This window comes from Brassica napus, chromosome A9 (genome assembly GCF_020379485.1).
Source record: "Brassica napus cultivar Da-Ae chromosome A9, Da-Ae, whole genome shotgun sequence".
Taxonomy (NCBI): domain Eukaryota; kingdom Viridiplantae; phylum Streptophyta; class Magnoliopsida; order Brassicales; family Brassicaceae; genus Brassica; species Brassica napus.
Genome location: NC_063442.1, coordinates 33008836 through 33029871, shown reverse-complemented (window position 1 = coordinate 33029871; position 21036 = coordinate 33008836). Strand labels below are relative to the sequence as shown.

Here is a 21036-nt window from a genome sequence, read left to right as displayed (position 1 = left end):
ATTTTTAATTTTTTTTGGATGAGAATATTTTGGCTGAGGTGGATAGTCTCAAAAGCGTTGAATTTAGTCCCTTTTATATAGTAGGATTAGGTGATTTTTTTGTTTATGCACGGACACATAAATATTTATAAAATCAATATAATATAATAATTAATTAATATTAATTTTTAATTCTAAATTAATTTATAATTTATATGTATAATTTATATTAATTATATCATATTACTTTAACTAAATATTTATTTAATTGGTTTTGTTATTTTAACAGTCAATTTAGTTGTCATTTGGACATATTAGATTCTGTCTATTTATTTGAATTCAATTATAATTTTTATTTCTTGTAAATATATTATTTTTTGATTAATTTTCTTATTTGCATTTTAGATTGATTGTTGTCTTAAATACATACTAGAGCTTGACCCGCTCGGCCGAGCGGGTATTTGTTTTTACTTTCTTATAAGTGAATATTGTTTCTATAAATTAATGATATATATTTCTAACATTTCGCATATAATTAATCATATAATATTTTTATATTTGAAAAATATAGTGTGAATATGATAACTTAAATTATTTTTTTCAAATTGTCATTTGTATCACATCTTTCTTATAATATATTTATTATATTAGTATTAAGATGGAGTTCTGGATGAGAGAATATATTACATTTGAATATTATTTGTATCAATAATTTCTATATTAATAAATTTGGGACTTTCATGTATAGTTAAATTTTAAATTATTAGCACTACATAATTAGTTTGTAGAAATTTTATTTTATTTTGTTTAATATTTAAAATAATCATCTACACTAATAAATTAGGTTTTAAGAGGATTACTTATTTTGGCTTGTAATTTGAGAATGATAAATGATCGAAAAACATATTAAATATTTTAGGCTTAAATAATATGTAAACCCACTTAATAGAGAGATTTATATAACTATCTATATATTTTAAGAATTTTTTTAAAATTATGTTGAGGAATATTAGGATATTTCTTTCAAAAGAGACTCTCCCCATAACCGGTGCTCTGATTTCAAGAATGCACTCAAGAAAGTCTCCCCCATAACCGGTGTTCTAATTTCACGAATGAAGTAACTTCATGTGTACTCCCATCAAGTCTTGTAGGGTTTAACATCCTTAAGAGGTGTAAAATTTTTAGTAAGCGACACTATTTTACGATTTCAGAATATGAATGGGAAGTATGTAACTGGAATTGCTATACAGTAAAAACTCTATAAATTAATAATGTTGGGACTATACCAAAACTATAATTTTTTTTTATTAATTTATCGATATACTAATTGAACCAAAAACTCAATTTGTGACTATACAATTATATTATTTTATAGAAATTTTTAGTGCATATTAATTTATAGATTATTAATTTAAAGAGGTTATAACGTATGTATTGACATGGTGAAACGATGTAGGTTAACTCTTTTTTTTTTTTTGAAAAAACGGTTAACTCTTATTTTTGAATTTAATAGTTAGATATGGAGAGATTATAGGTAGGGTATATCTGCGATATTTTTTGCAACATTCCTAAAATCTTGTTTAGATATTTTGAAATTTAACTAATGATATGGCAATATTTTATTTGTACCGTAATTTGAGGTTAAAATATTGCAATATTGAAAATTTTACTGAGCATATTCCTTATATTGATTCACGTTAGAAAAGTGTAAGTATATTTAGGAGTAATTTCGAAAAGTGAATATATGGAAAGTAGTTATTAGCTTCCACGAAATTTATGTGTACAATATAAGTTTGTATTTAATAGATCAAAACATAGTGGTTCAATGGTTTGATTTTATTCTGATTTAGTTTATTTTAAAAAGGAAAAATTAACTCAGTGGCAGGGGTTGGTAAATATAGTGAAAAACTCAGGGTTATTTCTAAAATGTACTTCTGTTTTAATAGATTAGAAGTATATTTTATTAAGATTATGTATAATTTAAGATATATTGATTAGAATGAAATAAAAAAAGAAACTAAAATGTCTGATTCCAAATTACATAAATTAATATAATGATAATATTCTAAAGTCTCATGCATATATATAAATTTTACAAAAAATCTAAATTGTAACAGTGAGTTAATATTTTATTTATCATTTGTTAATATATTTTAAGTCATCATATAATTTAAATTTATAAAATAAATAAATTATTATTATTTAAACAAAATAAATAAATTATGAATTCTTATTGTAGTTACACCTATGATTTTATGATTTTGTATATAAGTTGAATTAGTTGCTAATAAATTATACATTCTTATGGTAGTTACATTTAGGATTTTATATATAAGTTGGATTAGTTGCTAATATGTTCATTTGTTAATATGTTTATTGCTAAAATTTATTTTTCGTTTTTTCAATATCTCTTAAAATATGCAGTAAAAATGTGATTGTATTTTATAAATTATATTATATAAGTAAAATAAAATTTATTTATTTTCCCGTAATTGTAAGATATTATAGTAAACTAAATATATGAAAAAACATTAACAAAATTCAATAATAATAATAAAAAATTATTTTTTTGTCAATTAAACCTATATACTTATGTTACCTAATTATTTTGTGTAATCATCTAAGAAAATATATAGATATATATATATAAATCAATTACTTTGAAAATATATATTTGTATTGTGTAAAATTATGTTTTAAAAGAAAAATATTTCTTTTTCTAATATCAAAATCATTTGTGTGAACTTTTGTTTTTATGAAATCACATTATATACAAATATAATTTTTCATCTAAGAAGATGTAGATAAAAAAAGTATTTTATTACTTCAAAAGTTTATTTTTTGTTACTTAAAGATATCTTTTAAATGGAATATTACTATTTTGTGAACTTTATTTTTTTTATGAAATCATATTATATATACATATATTTTTCGTTTTTATATTATTTTTAAAACTTTATAAATGTTCCCTTTTTATTTATATTGTTATTTGGAATATTTTAAAAAGTAAAAAATAATATTTAAATGTACTTTTTTATTTCATTAGGGGTATCGTAGTAATCAACCACCGTGAGAGTTAACGTGAGCGCGCCACTTAGGAAAGTGACTTCTCAAATAATATTATAGAGATGTTTATTGCTAAAATTTATTTTTAGTTTTTTCAATATCTCTTAAAATATGCAGTAAAAATGTGATTGTATTTTATAAATTATATTATATAAGTAAAATAAAATTTATTTATTTTCCCGTAATTGTAAAATATTATAGTAAACTAAATATATGAAAAAACATTAAAAAAATTCAATAATAATAATAATAAATTATTTTTTTGCCAATTAAACCTATATACTTATGTTAACTAATTATTTTGTGTAATCATCTAAGAAAATATATAGATATATATATATATATAAAAAATCAATTACTTTGAAAATATATATTTGTATTGTGTAAAATTATGTTTTAAAAGAAAAATATTTCTTTTTCTAATATCAAGATCATTTGTGTGAACTTTTGTTTTTATGAAATCACATTATATACAAATACTAGGATAAGACCCGCGCCTTGCGCGGGATTAAGTTATTATTTTTATTATATTTTGGAGAATGAAACAATAGTTTGGCTTCATTTGGATTACGGGTATTCAATCCGAATATCGGGTTGGTTTCGGTTCGGTTCAGTTTTTTTCGGTATTTGGTTAGTAAAATATAACTACTATTCTAAATCCATATTTACTTTGACTTTAGTTTTTCACATACTTTTGAAAGATTTCAACTGGACGACTAAATTGATCAGCCAATCTTATTGCTTTAAATCATTAGTGTTTATATATATATATATATATATATATATTATTTAGTTTGAATATTTATTAAATAAAAATTCATATGCGTTATATTTTATGATCATTTGTAACTTATTATAACAAAAAAATAATCTATTGATCAAAAAATTTTCAGAGTGGAAATATTCAAATTTCTAATAATATATAGACGTTTTGAAAAATTCAAATATAACATATAAGAAAAAATATAAATGTTTTTATTATATATTTAATGTGATTTTTTAATATCTTTCAATAATATAAAATTAAAAAAAAAGAACTAAGATACCAAAATTTTTATCAAATATTTATTATTCATAATAATTAATTTTCATATATACGTTAATCATATTAGGTAATTTCGTAGCTTTTAATTAAGGAAAGTGCAAAACAAATTATGGTAGATTATTTATCAATTCGATAGTTAGTTTAATAAAAAATATAATGTAAGTCAAGATAGACCAACCTATTTTTCTAAGAATAGTATATTTTATATAGTCATTTATTAAATGAGAATTTATAATCATACAGTTCTATGATCATTCATATCATTTTATAACTCAATATTTAAATCATCGATAACAAAATTTTCAATGTGAAATCTTTAATAAGTTTATAATTTATAAATGTTTTTGAAAATTCATTGAAAGTTTTAATATTAAAATATTTATGTAATCTTATGGTATATAGTATAATCTATATATATATAAATATATAAATATATATGTTTTATTATTAAATGATATTTTTTACTCATATGGTTTTAAAATAATGTGTATCTTCTTATAATATTAAATAAAAGTTCATATTAATACAATTTTATGATCATTTGTAACTTATTATGACAAAAAAAATAATCTATTGATCACAAAATTTTCAGAGTGGGGATCTTCAAATTTCTAATAATTTATAGACGTTTTGAAAAATTCAAAATATAACATATAAGAAAAATTATAAATGTTTTTATTATATATTTAATGTGATTTTTAAATATATTTTAATAATATAAAATTAAAAAAAAGAACTAAGATACAAAAATTGTTATCAAATATTTAGGAGAATTGCCACTAATACCACTTTGCTAATACCACTTTTCAACTTTACACTTTTCAACTTTACCATTAAAACTTTAATTGACAAAGTACCATTATACCCTTGAATAATTAAATCTAAATTACTCTCTTTCTCCCCCAATTCCAAATCTGAGAGTTCCCAGATTGACGTTGAATTCGACGGTGATCAAATCCGACGACACTGACGAGTTCTCCGGACGACGCTGGCAAGTTCTCCGGCGGATTTGACGGTGCTGACGAATTCTCCGACGAAGCTGAAAAACTCTACAAGCTCAGGCGAACAAGACGATCTCTCACTTTCTCCTCCATTGAAAAATAATGACGGTGGCGACGAGCGTTGATTCACTTCTGGAGAAGCCCAAACAGGAGGAGCTTTACCTTCCACCAAGTAATTAGGAGTCCTTACATTCTCAGAGCTGCCAATTTCCTTCTACAACTCGTGCTTCTCCTCTATCTTTTTCCTTTGTCTCTGTAAGTTCAGCATTTACGCTTTTCATGTTTGTATGCGTGGAAACATAAGCTTTGCATTTTGCTTGAGTGGTTAGGATCAGAAACCTAATAGGGAATGATTTGGGGAAAAAGAAGTATCAATTTTATTGATTTGAGTTTAGTACTCGATGTATTGTATTGAGTTACAAAAAAAATTATCTTAGGGAAGATTACGATGTGATGTTCTCAGATTTCTATTCTTAGTAATTAATTACAGAACAATGGAATATCTTTAGTGCTTAGATAAAAGACGTATATTGAGACTACTTCTACTTTTGACCACATTCTCTAACAATTTTGTTGCTTTTTAATAGGAATTAAGCTTGGTTAGGTTGGTATTGAATGCCCTGCAAAGTGTTGAGTCTTCTCTTATTAGCATACAGAAGCTCTCTTATGGATTATGCTCTGAGCCAGCTGATAGGACAACCCACCAAAGTCTGAGGTTGTGGCATCGGTTATCAAGCACTGACGCCTTGGGACAGATTCTTTGAAACATAGGCTCTTTTGGTCCTTTGGTCTTTCTTCTCCATAATTTCGTAGACTCATTTCATGAACTTCAAGTTGGAAGTTGAGAGACAGGGGGGAGCTGTAAAGTAGGTGAAAATGAAGAAGCCAATAACAAGAGCTGCTATATTCTTGTTAATCAGGCTTTTGCTATTGCTGTGAGAAAGGTCCTAGAAAGCTATATATATGGTCTGGATACATTATGTGCATCTGCAGAACTGAGGCGTTCATCTAACATTGTGGTTTTGTAAACCCTTTATAAATTTTTATAAACCATTATAACTTCAGAAACCCCAAGTATCTCTCAATGCTCAATCATCTTAATGCTCAATTATACCTTTTTATAAGGTCTTATAAAAGAAACTGTAAAAGAATGATGTTCTTTAATAAGCAAAGAAATGGTGGAAAGTTGGTTAATTTGGTGATTTATAAACTCTTATAAATAGATTTATAAACCTTGTAAATTAATTTATGAACACTTATAAATAAATGTAAAAGCTCTTATAAATAGCTTATAAGTATTTGTAAATAGTTTTATAAACCCTTTTAAATAGTTTTATAAATATTTATATATGTTATAAAAATTTTATAGATGATTGATACAATGTTTTATAAGCTCTTATAAAATTTATAAGTGATTTTATAAAGGTAACCCGCTTGAGGTATTTATTACAATTTTTATATTTATAAGGCCTTATAAAAAAAACCGTAAAACAATATATATATATATATATATATATTTAGCCGTATGTTTTTATGTTTTCAGAGAGAAACACAATTTTCAAGAAGATTGGAGTTGCAGAAAAAGAGAGAAGACACGTGTTTTTATATGTAATATATATGTTCTTGACACATATAAGAGAAACAAGACACATGTCTTTCTGTAATATATATGTGTAACACGTGTTTTTATAAGTGATTGTAAGCTGTAAATCATTTGTACTTTACATTTACTCTAGTTTCTTTTTAAAAAAAATTAGTAACAAGCATCTTCATGTATTTATATCACCGATTTTACTTTTTAAACTTATAATAGCTTTATGAATATTTTACTTCTAAATGTAAAGATTTATAAAATCTTATAAAAAATTTATAAACTCTTGAAAAAGATTTATTAACTCTTACAAATTATGCGATGTAGATTATTAAACTCTTATAATATTTTTATAAACCCTTATATACAGATTTATAAGCCTCTATAAACTGTTATAAGACTTCATAAAATAATTACCTTTTGATATTCTACAAATTCTTATAAATGATTTATAGACCCTTACAAAAAGTTTCTATATATTCGTATAAAAAGTTTCTATATATTCATATAAATTATTTTTAAGACTTTATAAATGAAATTACCTTTCTAAATATTTATAAATGATTTTATAAAACCTTATAAATATTTGGTATATTCTTATAAGTGATTTTATAAAGGTTTATAAATCATTTATAGGAATATATATATACTATTGATAAAGGTTTATAAATGATTTCTAAATTTTCATAAATGATTTATAAACATTTATAAATTATTTATTATCTTTATAAAGCCTTATAAGGATTTTATTATGATGATATAATTTGATATGGTTTTTCTGCCTCTTCTTTATAAAACAATTATATCATTTCTCAGATTTTCTTAGCAAACAGAGGTACATGATTAACATCATCCACAATCAACTAAAGGATATATATATAGACTCGGTAAGATTCAATCATGATTCATGAGCAAATCTACACTCAAGAACAATTCAACATCCATAAATATTCTATAATTCACCACAAAACAGCCACGAAGATCGCCTGATCCACATCTAAAGCCGCCTCCGGAGACTTCTCCAACACTCCCCATTCTTCTTGGAGACACTCGCTCTTATTCTTAGCTAAGAACGCAACGATATACAGCAAACTCAATATCCCCACGAACCTCTGCTGCCTCATCTCGCTGTTTTCCACCACATGAGAAATATATATAAACTATTGATAAAGGTTTATAAATGATTTTTAAATCTTCATAAATTATTCATAAATATTTATTAATTATTTATAATCCTTATAAAGCCTTATAAACTGATTTTATAAACTCTTATAAATGAATTATACTTTAATAATATATTTAAAAACTTTATAGACTGATTTTATAAAGTCTTATTAATTATTTTATAAACCATTATAAATAATCTTTTATTTATTATAATAATTTACAAACATTTATATTAGAATTATAGACACTTGCTTTATGAATATTTTACTACTAAATGTTTGTAAAGATTTATAAACTCTTGAAAAAGATTTATTAACTCTTATAAATTGTGGTATGAAGATTATTAAACTCTTATAATATTTTTATAAACCCTTATATACAGATTCATAAACTTTTATAAATATATTTATAAAACCTTATAAATGATTTATAAGTTCTTATAAATATTTTATAAACCCTTATAAGAGGTTTCTAACATGCAAGATAATATAGATTAGCTAGAGCCCAAGCTGCAGCAAGACTACCTTCCTTTCCCTTGTATCAGAACTTTGCAATTGATCAACCTTCTCAGTGAGAAGATAAGGGCCAGTTTCATCCATCCTAGGACCAACAGAGCCTCTCTCACGTTTGTCTAACAGATGCTGAAGAAGGAGGAACATGCGAGTGGTTCCTGTTTGCGTTTCGAGGAGCTTTGTTTTCCTTCATTGTTCCGTTTGCAAATGAACATCCCGCATAGAACTTATCCGAAAGACCATCTTCTGGATCTTTAGGATTCCACTTCTGCTAACATCTCACCGGCTCTGTCGTAAGACTTCGTGAACAGTTCATCTCCGAACTCAATCTCTGCAGAAGAATCTCTCACAGCATCAATCAGAGATTTAGCTTCTGGGATTCGACCCATACGCATCAAGCAGATGGCCAGGTTGCACTGTTTGTTTTTGTCTGGCTCCAAACACAAAGCTCTCCTATTCATAGATACATAAGTGCATATAAGGAAAAGACTCGCAAGGGCAAACACAAACTAACAAGAACCAAACCTTGTAAAGCATTGAGTTGTACTATCAACAATATCTTAAAACCCAGATTTATAAGAGGTTATAATTTTTTAAAATACAATGTTCACTATCCGAAAATATCTCTCCTAACCAGAACTATTCAAATGACAAGTCTAAATCAACCTTATTTGTTTTTTGAATAACAGAGGAACGAAAATCCTAAAATTACTTGAACCCAGATTTATAAAGGTTTATAATTTTTTGAAAACTCAATGTTCACTATCGAAACTCTTTCTCTTAGATCGACCTGTTGTAAACCAACCTTCGTTGATTTTTTTTTTATAACCGAAAGAACAACTCCAAAATATTACTTGAATCGAACAAAAAAATACATAAATTAGAAACATACCAGTGTGAATCGTGGAGAGGAGCCAAGATCTTTGAGGTTTTGAATCGTGATTCTCGTAATTGCTTATCGCTAGATGCGTGAGAGAGAGTGACGATGGAATTCAATGGAGACGACGATGGATCTCGTCGGAGATGACGACAGATCTCAACGGAGAGAGAAGAACGATCTCCACAGGGAGAGAGACGATGGATCTCGGAAAGAGAGACGGCAGATCTGACGGAGAGAGAGACGGTGGATCCGACGGAGAGAGAGACGGTGGATCCGAAAGGAGAGAGAAGAAGGATCACGATGGTGGAGAAGAAAGAGACGATAGATTGAAGTAAAGATAAGGTTAGTTTAGTCTTTTACCAATTAATAAATGTGCTATTTATGAAAATGTCCTTTGAGTGGTGGTATAAGTGAAAAGTGGTATCATGTAAAGTGTATAAGTAAAATTTCCCCAAATATTTATTATTCATTATAATTAATTTTCACATATACGTTAATCATATTAGGTAATTTCGTAGCTTTTATTTAAGGAAAGTGCAAAACATTTTTTGGTACGTTATTTATCAATTCGATAGTTAGTTTAATAAAAAGTGTAATATAAGTTAAGATGGACCAACCTATTTTTCTAGGAATAGTATATTTTGTATAGTTATTTATTAAATAAGAATTTATAATCATACGGTTCTATGATCGTTCATATCGTTTTATAACAAAATATTTAAATCATCGATAACAAAATTTTCAATCTGAAATCTTTAATAAGTTTATAATTTATAAATGTTCTTGAAAATTCATTGAAAGTTTTAATATTAAAATATTTATGTAATCTTATGGTATATAGTGTTTAATATATATATATATATATATATTTATTTTATTATTAAATGATATTTTTTACTCATATGGTTTTAAAATCATGTGTATCTTCTTATAATAAAAATGTTAAACCATTGATCATTAATTTTTAACATAATAATTTTAATAGTTTTAGTCATTTATTGTCGTTTTTAAAAATTCAAAATATAACATATACGAAAAAATCTAAATTTTATTTTTATAGCTAATTTGATTGTTTAATTTATTTTAATAATATAAAATTAAACAAAAAATGATGGAGGAGATATACATTGTTATCAAATCTTTATTATTAAACTCATTAATTGTCATATATATATATTAGTTATTTATGGTAATTCCGTAGGTTTTATTTAAGGAAAGAAAATATCATATCATATCATTATATCATATAGTTTGACCAACTTATATATTTAACAACATATAAAAATCGAATGTGGACCTACTTATTTTTCAATTGAATGTAATTGACTACCTAATTGAGTGCCACCTATGCATTGGGGCCTCTTTTAATTAATACAAAATTGAGGTTAGATCTTTTCAAATGTTCCTCAATTAATATATAAGGGATAATTTTTCATCTAAGAATATGTAGATAAAAAAAGTATTTTATTACTTCAAAAGTTTATTTTTTGTTACTTAAAGATATCTTTTAAATGGAATATTACTATTTTGTGAACTTTATTTTTTTTTATGAAATCATATTATATATACATATATTTTTCGTTTTTAAATTATTTTTAAAACTTTATAAATGTTTCCTTTTTATTTATATTGTTATTTGGAATATTTTAAAAAGTAAAAAATAATATTTAAATGTACTTTTTTATTTCATTAGGGGTATCATAGTAATCAATCACCATGAGAGGTAACTTTAGCGCGACACTTAGGAAAGTGACTTCTCAAATAATATTATAGAGATTGGATAAAAATGAATAAATAAATAAATAGTCTATTAAATCGGTGGAATGATCCATTTGATTTAAGATAAATGATAAATATGTTTGTAGAATTGATGGAATGACTTATTTCACATGTGTTGTGGAAGCACTGTAGACTAGTGGTTAAAGTTTAAAGGTTTATATACTCAAGTTTGGGGTTCGAATCTTAGACTATGCAATTTTTTACAGATTGCATATTATAGGTCCATGTCTCAATTTTCGAAGAAAGTGATTTATTAAGCAATTATACAAACTACGGAAAAAAAACTTACAAGGTATCTTCAACATGGTGCAAGTAAATCCGGTCAGACGTAGGTCTTTGCAGAACGACTCAGGTGATGCAGTTAGGCATAGATCCTCATAAAGACATGTAGTATTGTCGGTTGTCGAATCGTCTATGTAATTTTTTTCACAATTGTAATATCATAATAAATCAATGCAAAAAAAATCTTATTTCACATGTTTAAAAGAGTCATTACACATTCAAATGTAGGCTTAGGCTAGATTAACAGTATAGAATGAAAAGATGCCAATGAATTATTTTATTAATTCCATAAATTAAATTACCATTATTTTAAAAATAAAATAAAATGATCATTCTATCAGAAGGAAAAAAAACTTTAAAAAAGAGACATTTTACAGCAGATTTGATGAGGAATGAATGAAATATTTTGATGAAACAATAAATATAATAAATTTATTTCAAATATTTAAATGATTACAAGATTTTGATCCAAATGTCCCTATTTCATAAGGCGAAACTCAAAACATATTAAATTAACTCCTAAATTCTTACTAAATGAACCAATAATGTATTCCATTTTTGTACTTCATTCATCTTATTTCTCTTTTTTTTAAGAAGAGAAAAATCGAAATATAAACCTAAGCTAACGTGATAATTTACAAACATCATTATTTCATAGGTTCTTTCGTATGTACCAATCCCAGCCGTAACTATTATAGATGGAAATACATCGAATCGAAACTGGAATGGTAGCACCACTAGTCCCTAAAGCCGGCACTGAACGTCATGCATGAATTGATTATTTATCAAAAAGTATGGAGTGACCGACTTTGGAAAGAGGTTCAGCCTATTAAATTCCATGAAGATATTATTCGTCATCTCTTTAAGAGCAACATTATCGGGCTTCTAAGCCTCGATGCTTAGCCCAATTCGAGTTAAAATTTAAATCAAAAATGGGGAATATTAATAGAATCGTTTTTTAGGTAAGAAGTTTGTGGGCGCAGTGCTTGTGTCACGTGGCAAGCGGTAGAGGAAGTTGGAAGCGGTAGAGAGAGAGGATATATGTTAATTATTACTTATTAATTAAATAAATATTTTATACTTAAGAACCTTCCAAAAGTTCCATTGATAATGTTGTATTTTATTGAAGTATCTTAGAAAACTTCTTAGACTAAAAATAGTAATTAAAAATTCTAAGATGTTTGCTAAGAGTTTTCATTGATAATGTTGCTCTAAGAATCTCTGAATCCTAGAGTAGGCCCTCTGCATCAAGCACGGAATGACTTTGGGAAGAGAGAGGTTCAATGTATTAAACTCCATGAAGATCATTTTCGTCACCTCTAAACAATCTCTGAATCCTTATTATTTGTCGTACCATTTGATGGACGTACTCCTAATATTTGGTCTTTAACTCTTACTTACATGCTCTGCGTGCTACAACCAATTGCTGAGCTATACCCGTCGAAAGAGACGTTCTACTGGTATGATAAGTCAGCCACTGCGTAACTTGTTGAAAGAGAACTCTGTTAGAAATCGAAGTATAAAATTATTATTTTTATTGCAAATAAAAGGATCAAATGATTTATTCGTAAGTTTTGTTAGACCACCATTAATCCTGGTTGCTTAAGGGGTGGTTAGCAATTTTTTAACTAAAAGAAAAAAGAAAGAGAAGAAAAAGAAGAAGCAGCAGCGCTTCTGATGCGTGTTTAAGCATCGCTGTTTTGTTCGGTTTGCAAGGCCTCACCGAGGCGGCTCGCAATTGATTCTTTTTTAATTTTTTTTAGTCAGAAAAATAAATTTAAAAAAAAAAAAAATTTAAGCACTCCTAATAAGTTGCTAGGGTTAATGATGCTCTTAGCTTCCTGAGAGAGGAAGAGTTATTTTAGTATTTGATCGAGTCATCTCTTCTTCTTTTTTCCTTCGTTTTCCTGCACTTGTCATATTGTTATGAGATTCAAACTTCCTTCTCATTTTTAACTATAATTATTTTTAACTATTTCAATTTAACAGCTAACTTTTTGTTTGACTTCAATCTGAATGACCAAATTTCGTTTACTTTTTGGGTGACTAAGGGCTTGACTGGTTCAAACGCAGCGGTTTCGGTTGCGGGAATTTGCGGATGCGGGTGGTTGTGGTTTCTAGCGGTTTTAAGAGATTTGTACGACTGGTTTTGCGGTTAGAAATTGCTGTGTTTACGGGATACTTATGACTGGTTAACTATCAAATACATCAGCGGTTAAATAATAAATTAACAATATTTACATTTTATATCAAAAATCATTATATTATAATAAATATGAAAATTATATTTAGAAAGTTATAGTTTTAAATTTTTAATATTATAGAAATATTTTTATTTTAAAATTTTATAATATTAATTAAAATATAATAGATATATTTTAGTATTTTTATAATTCCAATTTAATTTTTTTATTGAATATTTTTATTTTTGTATTTATATAGTTTTTGAAAAAAAAGAAATAACAATTATCCTCCCGCAACCGTCCGCAACCGCAAACGCTAGCTGGAACCAGCTTTTGATTTTAAAAGGTTCGGAGCGATTTGAAACGATTTGTAACGGTTTGTATGATTATTTCGAAACGCTGTCAACCGCAAAAAACTGCGTTTGCGGGTGGTAGAGGAGAAACTAGTCAGACCCTAACTAATCAACATATTGAACGAAAAGAAAATCCAGGTATCTTAACATATTCACTATAATACTTCTTCCATTTTGCAAAAAGTGTCAATTTGACTTTTTTCAGACAAATTAACCAAACAAGCTCTTTCCAAAACTCTTCATTTTCTGAGAACCATTTGCGAGACGTTTCATCTTTCTCTCGATTTTAGTCTAATGAATTCTTCTTTTCTCTTCACGGTGTGTGTTGCTGCAACATGCTTCTTCACACTTTTGGGTACACTGTTTTTCATGCGTTACAGAAAATCCAGGTTCCGTGAAAATAACGAAACTGTGAATTCCTCCTCTGTATCAACTGTGCCTCCACCATCTTGTGTGTCCCGTAATTGGGTACACACTGTCTTTCCGAGCTTCCACGGGGAAGATGTCCGCACATCCTTGCTCACTCACATTCTGAAGGAGTTCAAAAGCAAAGCAATCTACCCATTCATTGATGAGAAGATGAAGAGAGGAAAAATTATTGACCCTGAGTTGAAAAAGGCTATCCAAGGATCAAGGATCGCGGTTGTCTTGCTCTCCAAAAACTATGCTTCTTCGTCATGGTGTCTTGACGAATTGGTGGAGATTATGAAGTGCCAGGAAGAGTTAGATCAAACGGTGATACCCATCTTCTATGAAGTGAATCCAAGTGACGTCAAGAAGCAGAGGGGAGATTTCGGAAAAGTCTTCAAAAAAACTTGCGAGGGTAAAACAAATGAGGTAATTGAGAAATGGAGTCAAGCTCTCTCAAAAGTGGCCACAATAACCGGTTACCATTCTATCAACTGGTTAGTCTTCCTTTTAATTTCTACTTGTTTCTAAACACCATATCAAAAAATAAAAAAAATATATATATATATATACATATATCTTACTGAAGAAATTTGTAGCCAGGAAATAGAGATATTTTAAATATGTTGATTTCTGGGAGAGACTATATATTTAACGACTGTACTGATCTCCTACTTTGTTAGGAATGATGACGCGAAAATGGTCGAAGATATTACCACCGAAATTCTGAACACGTTGATTAATTCCACGCCATCAAGAGATTTCGACGGCTTAGTTGGGATGGGAGCTCATATGGAGAAGATAGAACCCTTGTTACGCCCAGATTTGAAAGAAGAAGTGAGGATGATAGGGATTTGGGGGCCGCCTGGTATTGGCAAGACCACCATTGCCAGATTTTTGTTTCACCAACTATCTTCCAATAATGACAACTTCCAACATACCGTATTTGTGGAGAACGTCAAAGCAATGTATACAACAATACCAGTTTCTTCAGATGACTACAATGCGAAGTTGCATCTGCAGCAAAGTTTCCTTTCTAAAATAATCAAGAAGGATATAGAAATCCCACATTTAGGAGTTGCACAAGACACGTTGAAAGACAAGAAAGTTCTAGTTGTTCTTGATGACGTTAATCGGTCAGTACAACTAGATGCCATGGCAGAAGAAACTGGGTGGTTCGGTAATGGAAGTAGGATTATCTTTACAACCCAAGATCGACACCTTTTGAAGGCACATGGGATCAACGACCTTTATGAGGTGGGTTCTCCGTCAACAGATGAGGCTCTTCAAATATTTTGTACGTATGCTTTTCGTCAAAAGTCTCCTAAAGCTGGTTTTGAGGACCTTTCTCGGGAAGTGACCAAACTTGCTGGTGACCTCCCTTTAGGACTTAAGGTAATGGGTTCTTGCTTGCGAGGACTGTCCAAAGAAGAATGGAAAAATAAACTACCGAGTTTAAGGAACAACCTGCACGGGGATATTGAGAGTGCTTTAAAGTTCAGCTATGATGCCTTGCGTAGAGAAGATAAAAATTTATTTCTTCATATAGCTTGTTTTTTCAACCATGAAAAAATTGAGATTGTGGAACATATTCTTGCCAGGGCGTTCTTGAACGTTAGGCAAGGGATTCATGTCTTAACTGAGAAATCTCTCATATCCACCAACTCAGAATATGTTGTAATGCATGATTTACTAGCACAACTAGGTAGAGAAATTGTGCGAAACGTGTCTACTAGTGAACACTTGACCCGTGAGCCTGGACAACGTCAGTTTCTGGTTGATGCAAGAGATATCTGCGAAGTACTCAGTGATGATACAGCCGTAAGTTTTGATATTGGTAATTCATTGCATGATTGCCTACAATTTGAGTCATTTGATATACAAGTACCATCTTTAATTCCATTGTCCTTTTTCAGGGTACTAGCAGTGTTATAGGAATAAATCTCAAGTTATCTAAGGCAGAGGAAAGATTACATACAAGTGAAAGCGCTTTTGAGAGAATGACTAATCTCCAATTCTTAAGAATCGATAGTGGTTACAATGGACTGTACTTTCCGCAAAGTCTAAACTCAATATCTCGAAAAATTAGACTACTAGAATGGAATGATTTTCCAATGACATGTTTGCCTTCTAATTTTAGTCCGCAGTTCCTCGTCAAACTATGCATGCAGGGGAGCAAGCTTAAGAAGTTGTGGGATGGAATTCAAGTAAGCAAAATTTTCTTTTTTCCCTCCATGTATTTCAGGTTTACTCGAGTCTATAGTTTGTTTATGTATAAAATGTTTTAGCTTGCAAAGAATGATCAAACCGCTACGTTCACTGACTGTATCAATTTATAATAGTATGTTGGCTTTATTTTTATGTATGTGCAGCCGCTTAGAAATTTGAAGTGGATGGATTTGAGATCTTCCAAAAACCTGAAGAAGATTCCTGATCTCTCAACTGCCACTAATCTCACGTACTTATGCCTCCGTGGATGCTCAAGTCTGGAGAACCTCCCATCTTCTATTGGCAATGCAACTAATCTCCTAAATCTTGATCTCAGTGATTGTACAAGGCTGGTGAACCTCCCTTCTTCTATTTGGAATGCAATTAATCTCCAAACTTTCGATCTCAAAGATTGCTCAAGTTTGGTTGAACTTCCCCTTTCTATTGGGAATGCGATTAATCTCAAGTCATTAAATCTCGGTGGATGCTCAAGTCTGAAGGACCTCCCATCTTCTATTGGCAATGCACCTAATCTCCAAAATCTCTATCTCGATTATTGTTCAAGTCTGGTGAATCTTCCTTCTTCTATTGAGAATGCAATTAATCTCCAAGTTTTGGATCTCAAATATTGCTCAAGTTTGGTTGAGCTTCCTATTTTTATTGGGAATGCAACTAATCTCAGATACTTAGATCTTAGTGGTTGTTCAAGTCTTGTGGAGCTCCCTTCCTCTGTGGGAAAGCTTCATAAATTGCCCAAGTTGACCATGGTAGGGTGCTCAAAGCTTAAGGTTCTTCCCATCAACATCAACATGGTGTCACTGAGAGAGCTTGATCTCACTGGCTGCTCATCTTTAAAAAAATTTCCTGAGATTTCCACAAACATTAAACATCTCCATCTCATTGGAACGTCAATAGAAGAAGTTCCTTCGTCGATCAAGTCGTGGCCTCATCTTGAACACCTGAGAATGTCATACAGCCAAAACCTCAAGAAATCCCCTCATGCATTGGACACCATCACAGAGCTGCATATAACAGATACAGAAATACTAGATATTGGTTCATGGGTCAAGGAACTCTCTCATCTAGGCCGACTTGTACTCTACGGATGCAAGAACCTGGTATCTCTCCCACAGCTTCCAGGTTCCCTACTAGACCTTGATGCATCAAACTGTGAGTCCCTGGAGAGACTAGATAGCTCCCTTCACAACCTGAAATCTACTACTTTCAGATTCATTAACTGCTTCAAACTTAATCAAGAAGCCATACATCTCATCAGCCAGACTCCATGTCGCCTAGTTGCAGTTTTACCCGGTGGAGAAGTGCCTGCCTGCTTTACTTACCGAGCTTTTGGGAATTTCGTAACAGTAGAGTTGGATGGGAGGTCTCTTCCTAGATCGAAAAAATTTAGGGCTTGCATCTTGTTGGATTATCAGGGCGACATGAAAAAACCGTGGGCGGCATGTAGCGTTACATCGGAACAGACTTACACTTCATGTAGCGCAATACTACGTCCAGTTTTATCGGAGCATCTGTATGTTTTCAATGTTGAAGCACCAGACAGGGTGACTTCCACCGAGCTTGTGTTTGAGTTCAGGGTCTTCCGCACTAACATTTTCCCCACTAACACCTTGAAGATAAAAGAATGTGGGATACTACAACTCCTGGAAGAGGCTGATGATGAACATCGTCAGAGCTTCTCTAGTGACGATGACGATTATTAATATTCAAATACCGAGAATTTGAGTCAAACATTGAGCAGGGACGAAGAAGAGCAGGCGAAATAACATGAGTTTTGTTCGTGAAGATGTATATAAGGAGGACTTACGTCTTTTGTGATTCCTTCTTCTACGTTCTACAAAAAAGCTTTTAGGGTACTTCTTGAGTATGTAAACAAATAATAGCACTGTTGGAGCAGGATTTATCACATAAATCCGGTTCAGCAAAAGCCCAACGCATAACAGACTAAATCCAGCAAAGCCAAGCCATTCCAGTCCAAAGGGCTACCTCGCAGCCCCAGGTAGTAAGCTCTGAGTTTACGGATAAGGATAAATTATCCGGTCACCTCGTGGTCATGCGGCTACCAAACAAATCGAGATTTCCGGAGTTGCCATTGCACGTACGTCAAAGATACACGTAGTAGTTGGAGTGAGCTGATTAGCATATAAGGCAGAGCCAAGATCACTAAAAGAGAATCAAACCTGAAGCACACACCCCGAGTCGAGATTTGGATTACTCTTTCTTCATTTTGTTCTTGAGCTTTGTTCCTTGTGTATTTACGGATTCACTTTATTCAATATATTTCAGTTCAGTTCGTGCAAACTATCTTTAAGATCTACTAACAGAGACGTTTTCCCACCGTTTCCCTAAACGTTACTCTACATTAATCAAATTTCTGATTGTGGGTTTTAACTCCCACAAGCAGCATCCTAAAAGAGATGGAAATCACTATATACAAGTTAGTAGATACAGTGAATATCTTAAGAGCCTAAAACATTAAGGAGAAGATGAACTTACTGTGCTGAATTTCAATATTTTCTGATGTTTATCCTTGTCGTTGGGCGTATGTACCAAATAGCAAACTTTTCCTTAAAAAATGACTAAACCATAAGAGCTTAGAGCCATTGCGTAAAGCTAAGCATGGAAACATGATTAGTTACGGCTTTAGCTTTCTTAGTCACCGAAAAAAGTATTATATCTAACGACAATCCACTAATTGGTTCATGATCATCGATCCAAAAACATTGATATGGCACGTTGGAAATAGAGAACTTCAGAGAAAAGACTCTTGATGCACAACGTTTTCCACTTCCTCTTGGCATTTGTTTTTGGTTCTTCAATTTTTGGTTAAATGATCAAATATTTAAATCATATTTCTCTTTCAATTGTAAGTAAAACAAAATGTTAAATAGTAAAATATCCTACCATTATCAGGACGATGATTTTACAATATCTTCTCTATTAAAAGAAAAATACTATTTTTATCTATCATAAAAAAGTTATACTAGTCTTATTAGATCCATTTTATTAATTATATTTATTTAATATTAATCTATTCAATATATAAAGATTTTAATAATAAATCAATTTTGACTGTAAATTTAAATTTTATTTTTAATCATAACAAAATATTGAGAAAAAATCTAACAAAATCTTTCTAAAAATTTAAAACATTTTATTTAAATTAATATCATTGATTAATTTCGTAATTAATAATATATACTATTATACATTAATTTAAATAAAATTTTATTATAAAATAAAATAAAAGTGTATGCTATTTTTCAAATTTTATAATTATATTCTATATCTTCTTTATTAAAAGAAATACCATAAAAATTCATACTAGGTCTATTTCATTAATTACATCTATTTGACTATTTAAGTTAATCTATTTAATATATAACATTTCTAAAAAATCTTATAAATTATATAGATATTAATAAACTGTAAATTTAAATTTTATTTTTGCTTATAACAAAATATGTTGAAAAAACTTAACAAAATTTTAATAAAATTTTAAAATATTTTTAAATTAATGCAGAGATTGATTTCATAACTAATAATATAGTATTATTATAATGTATTTACTTATAAAATCCCACAATATACTAAAATAAATAACATAGAAATATAAATTATGCTAAAAAAATATCAGTTTTATAGTATAACTAAATAAAATTTTAAAATGTATTGTATTCAGTCTGTAAAAATTAGAAAAAATGAAGGAGATTCTCAATTTTTTTATTTCATACTATGAACTTATTTTACCAAACTCGAAAATATATTAATATATATAATAACAATTAATAATAAAGTAAAATATATAAAATAAATCATTATACATTAATAATATCGAATAAGAAACATAACCAATAACACTATAGATTTACACAATATATAACACTAAAATGTAAATATCTTTTAAAGTTTTGCGTTGGTATCCGTTATATATTTATAAAATGAAAATCTACCCGCACGGAAGTGCGGATGAAAAATCTAGTGTGACTTTAAAATAATAGCAAATTGTTAGATTTGAGTTTTATTATGGGCTTCCAACTTAAAACCAATTGGTAGTTAGTGGATTGACCATAACCCTTTATATATTACTTAATGTCCTTTAGAATTTCCGATGTGGGATATATATCCCTAATACCCTTCCTCGAGATGATGACTCTTATCGACCAGAAATCTCGGAACTTTAGGACATTAATACTCGGTCGAGCGAGTTTAATACAACATTTATACCTGGTTGGAAGGATTAATCACGACTTTTATACTCGGTCGGAAGGGTTAACTTTAATTTAAATTTTAATTAGGAGTTTAGGGTATTTAGGATCTGGGCTCTGATACCATGTTAGATTTGGGTTTTATTATGAGCTTTCAACTTAAAACCGATTGGTAATTAGTGGATTGACCATAACCCTTTATATATTATTTAAGGTCCCTTAGGATTCCCGACGTGGGATATATATCCCTAATACAAATGTATAATACTTCTTATATATATTGAATATATAAACTTGATGTTCAAAGTGTCACAAGTTCGAATCCTTAATCATCATTTTCATGGACTACGGGTTTA

The 21036-nt window shown here is 29.3% G+C and overlaps 1 protein-coding gene and 1 long non-coding RNA gene across 2 annotated transcripts; one reads left to right on the top strand and one right to left on the bottom strand.

The window, feature by feature from the left end:
* Positions 1-5474: 5474 nt before the first annotated feature.
* Positions 5475-9682, bottom strand: LOC106421945. Its single transcript, XR_007316514.1, has 2 exons — positions 9254-9682; positions 5475-8814 (listed from the first exon to the last, which is right to left on the bottom strand). It is a non-coding gene; the product is annotated as an uncharacterized LOC106421945 (long non-coding RNA).
* Positions 9683-13780: 4098 nt separating this feature from the next.
* LOC111200312 (disease resistance protein TAO1-like) lies at positions 13781-19422 on the top strand. Its single transcript, XM_048741055.1, has 4 exons — positions 13781-14743; positions 14930-16067; positions 16163-16453; positions 16619-19422. The coding sequence occupies exons 1-4, from the start codon at positions 14133-14135 to the stop codon at positions 18173-18175; spliced, it is 3597 nt and encodes a 1198-aa protein (XP_048597012.1). The 5' UTR covers positions 13781-14132; the 3' UTR covers positions 18176-19422.
* Positions 19423-21036: the final 1614 nt, after the last annotated feature.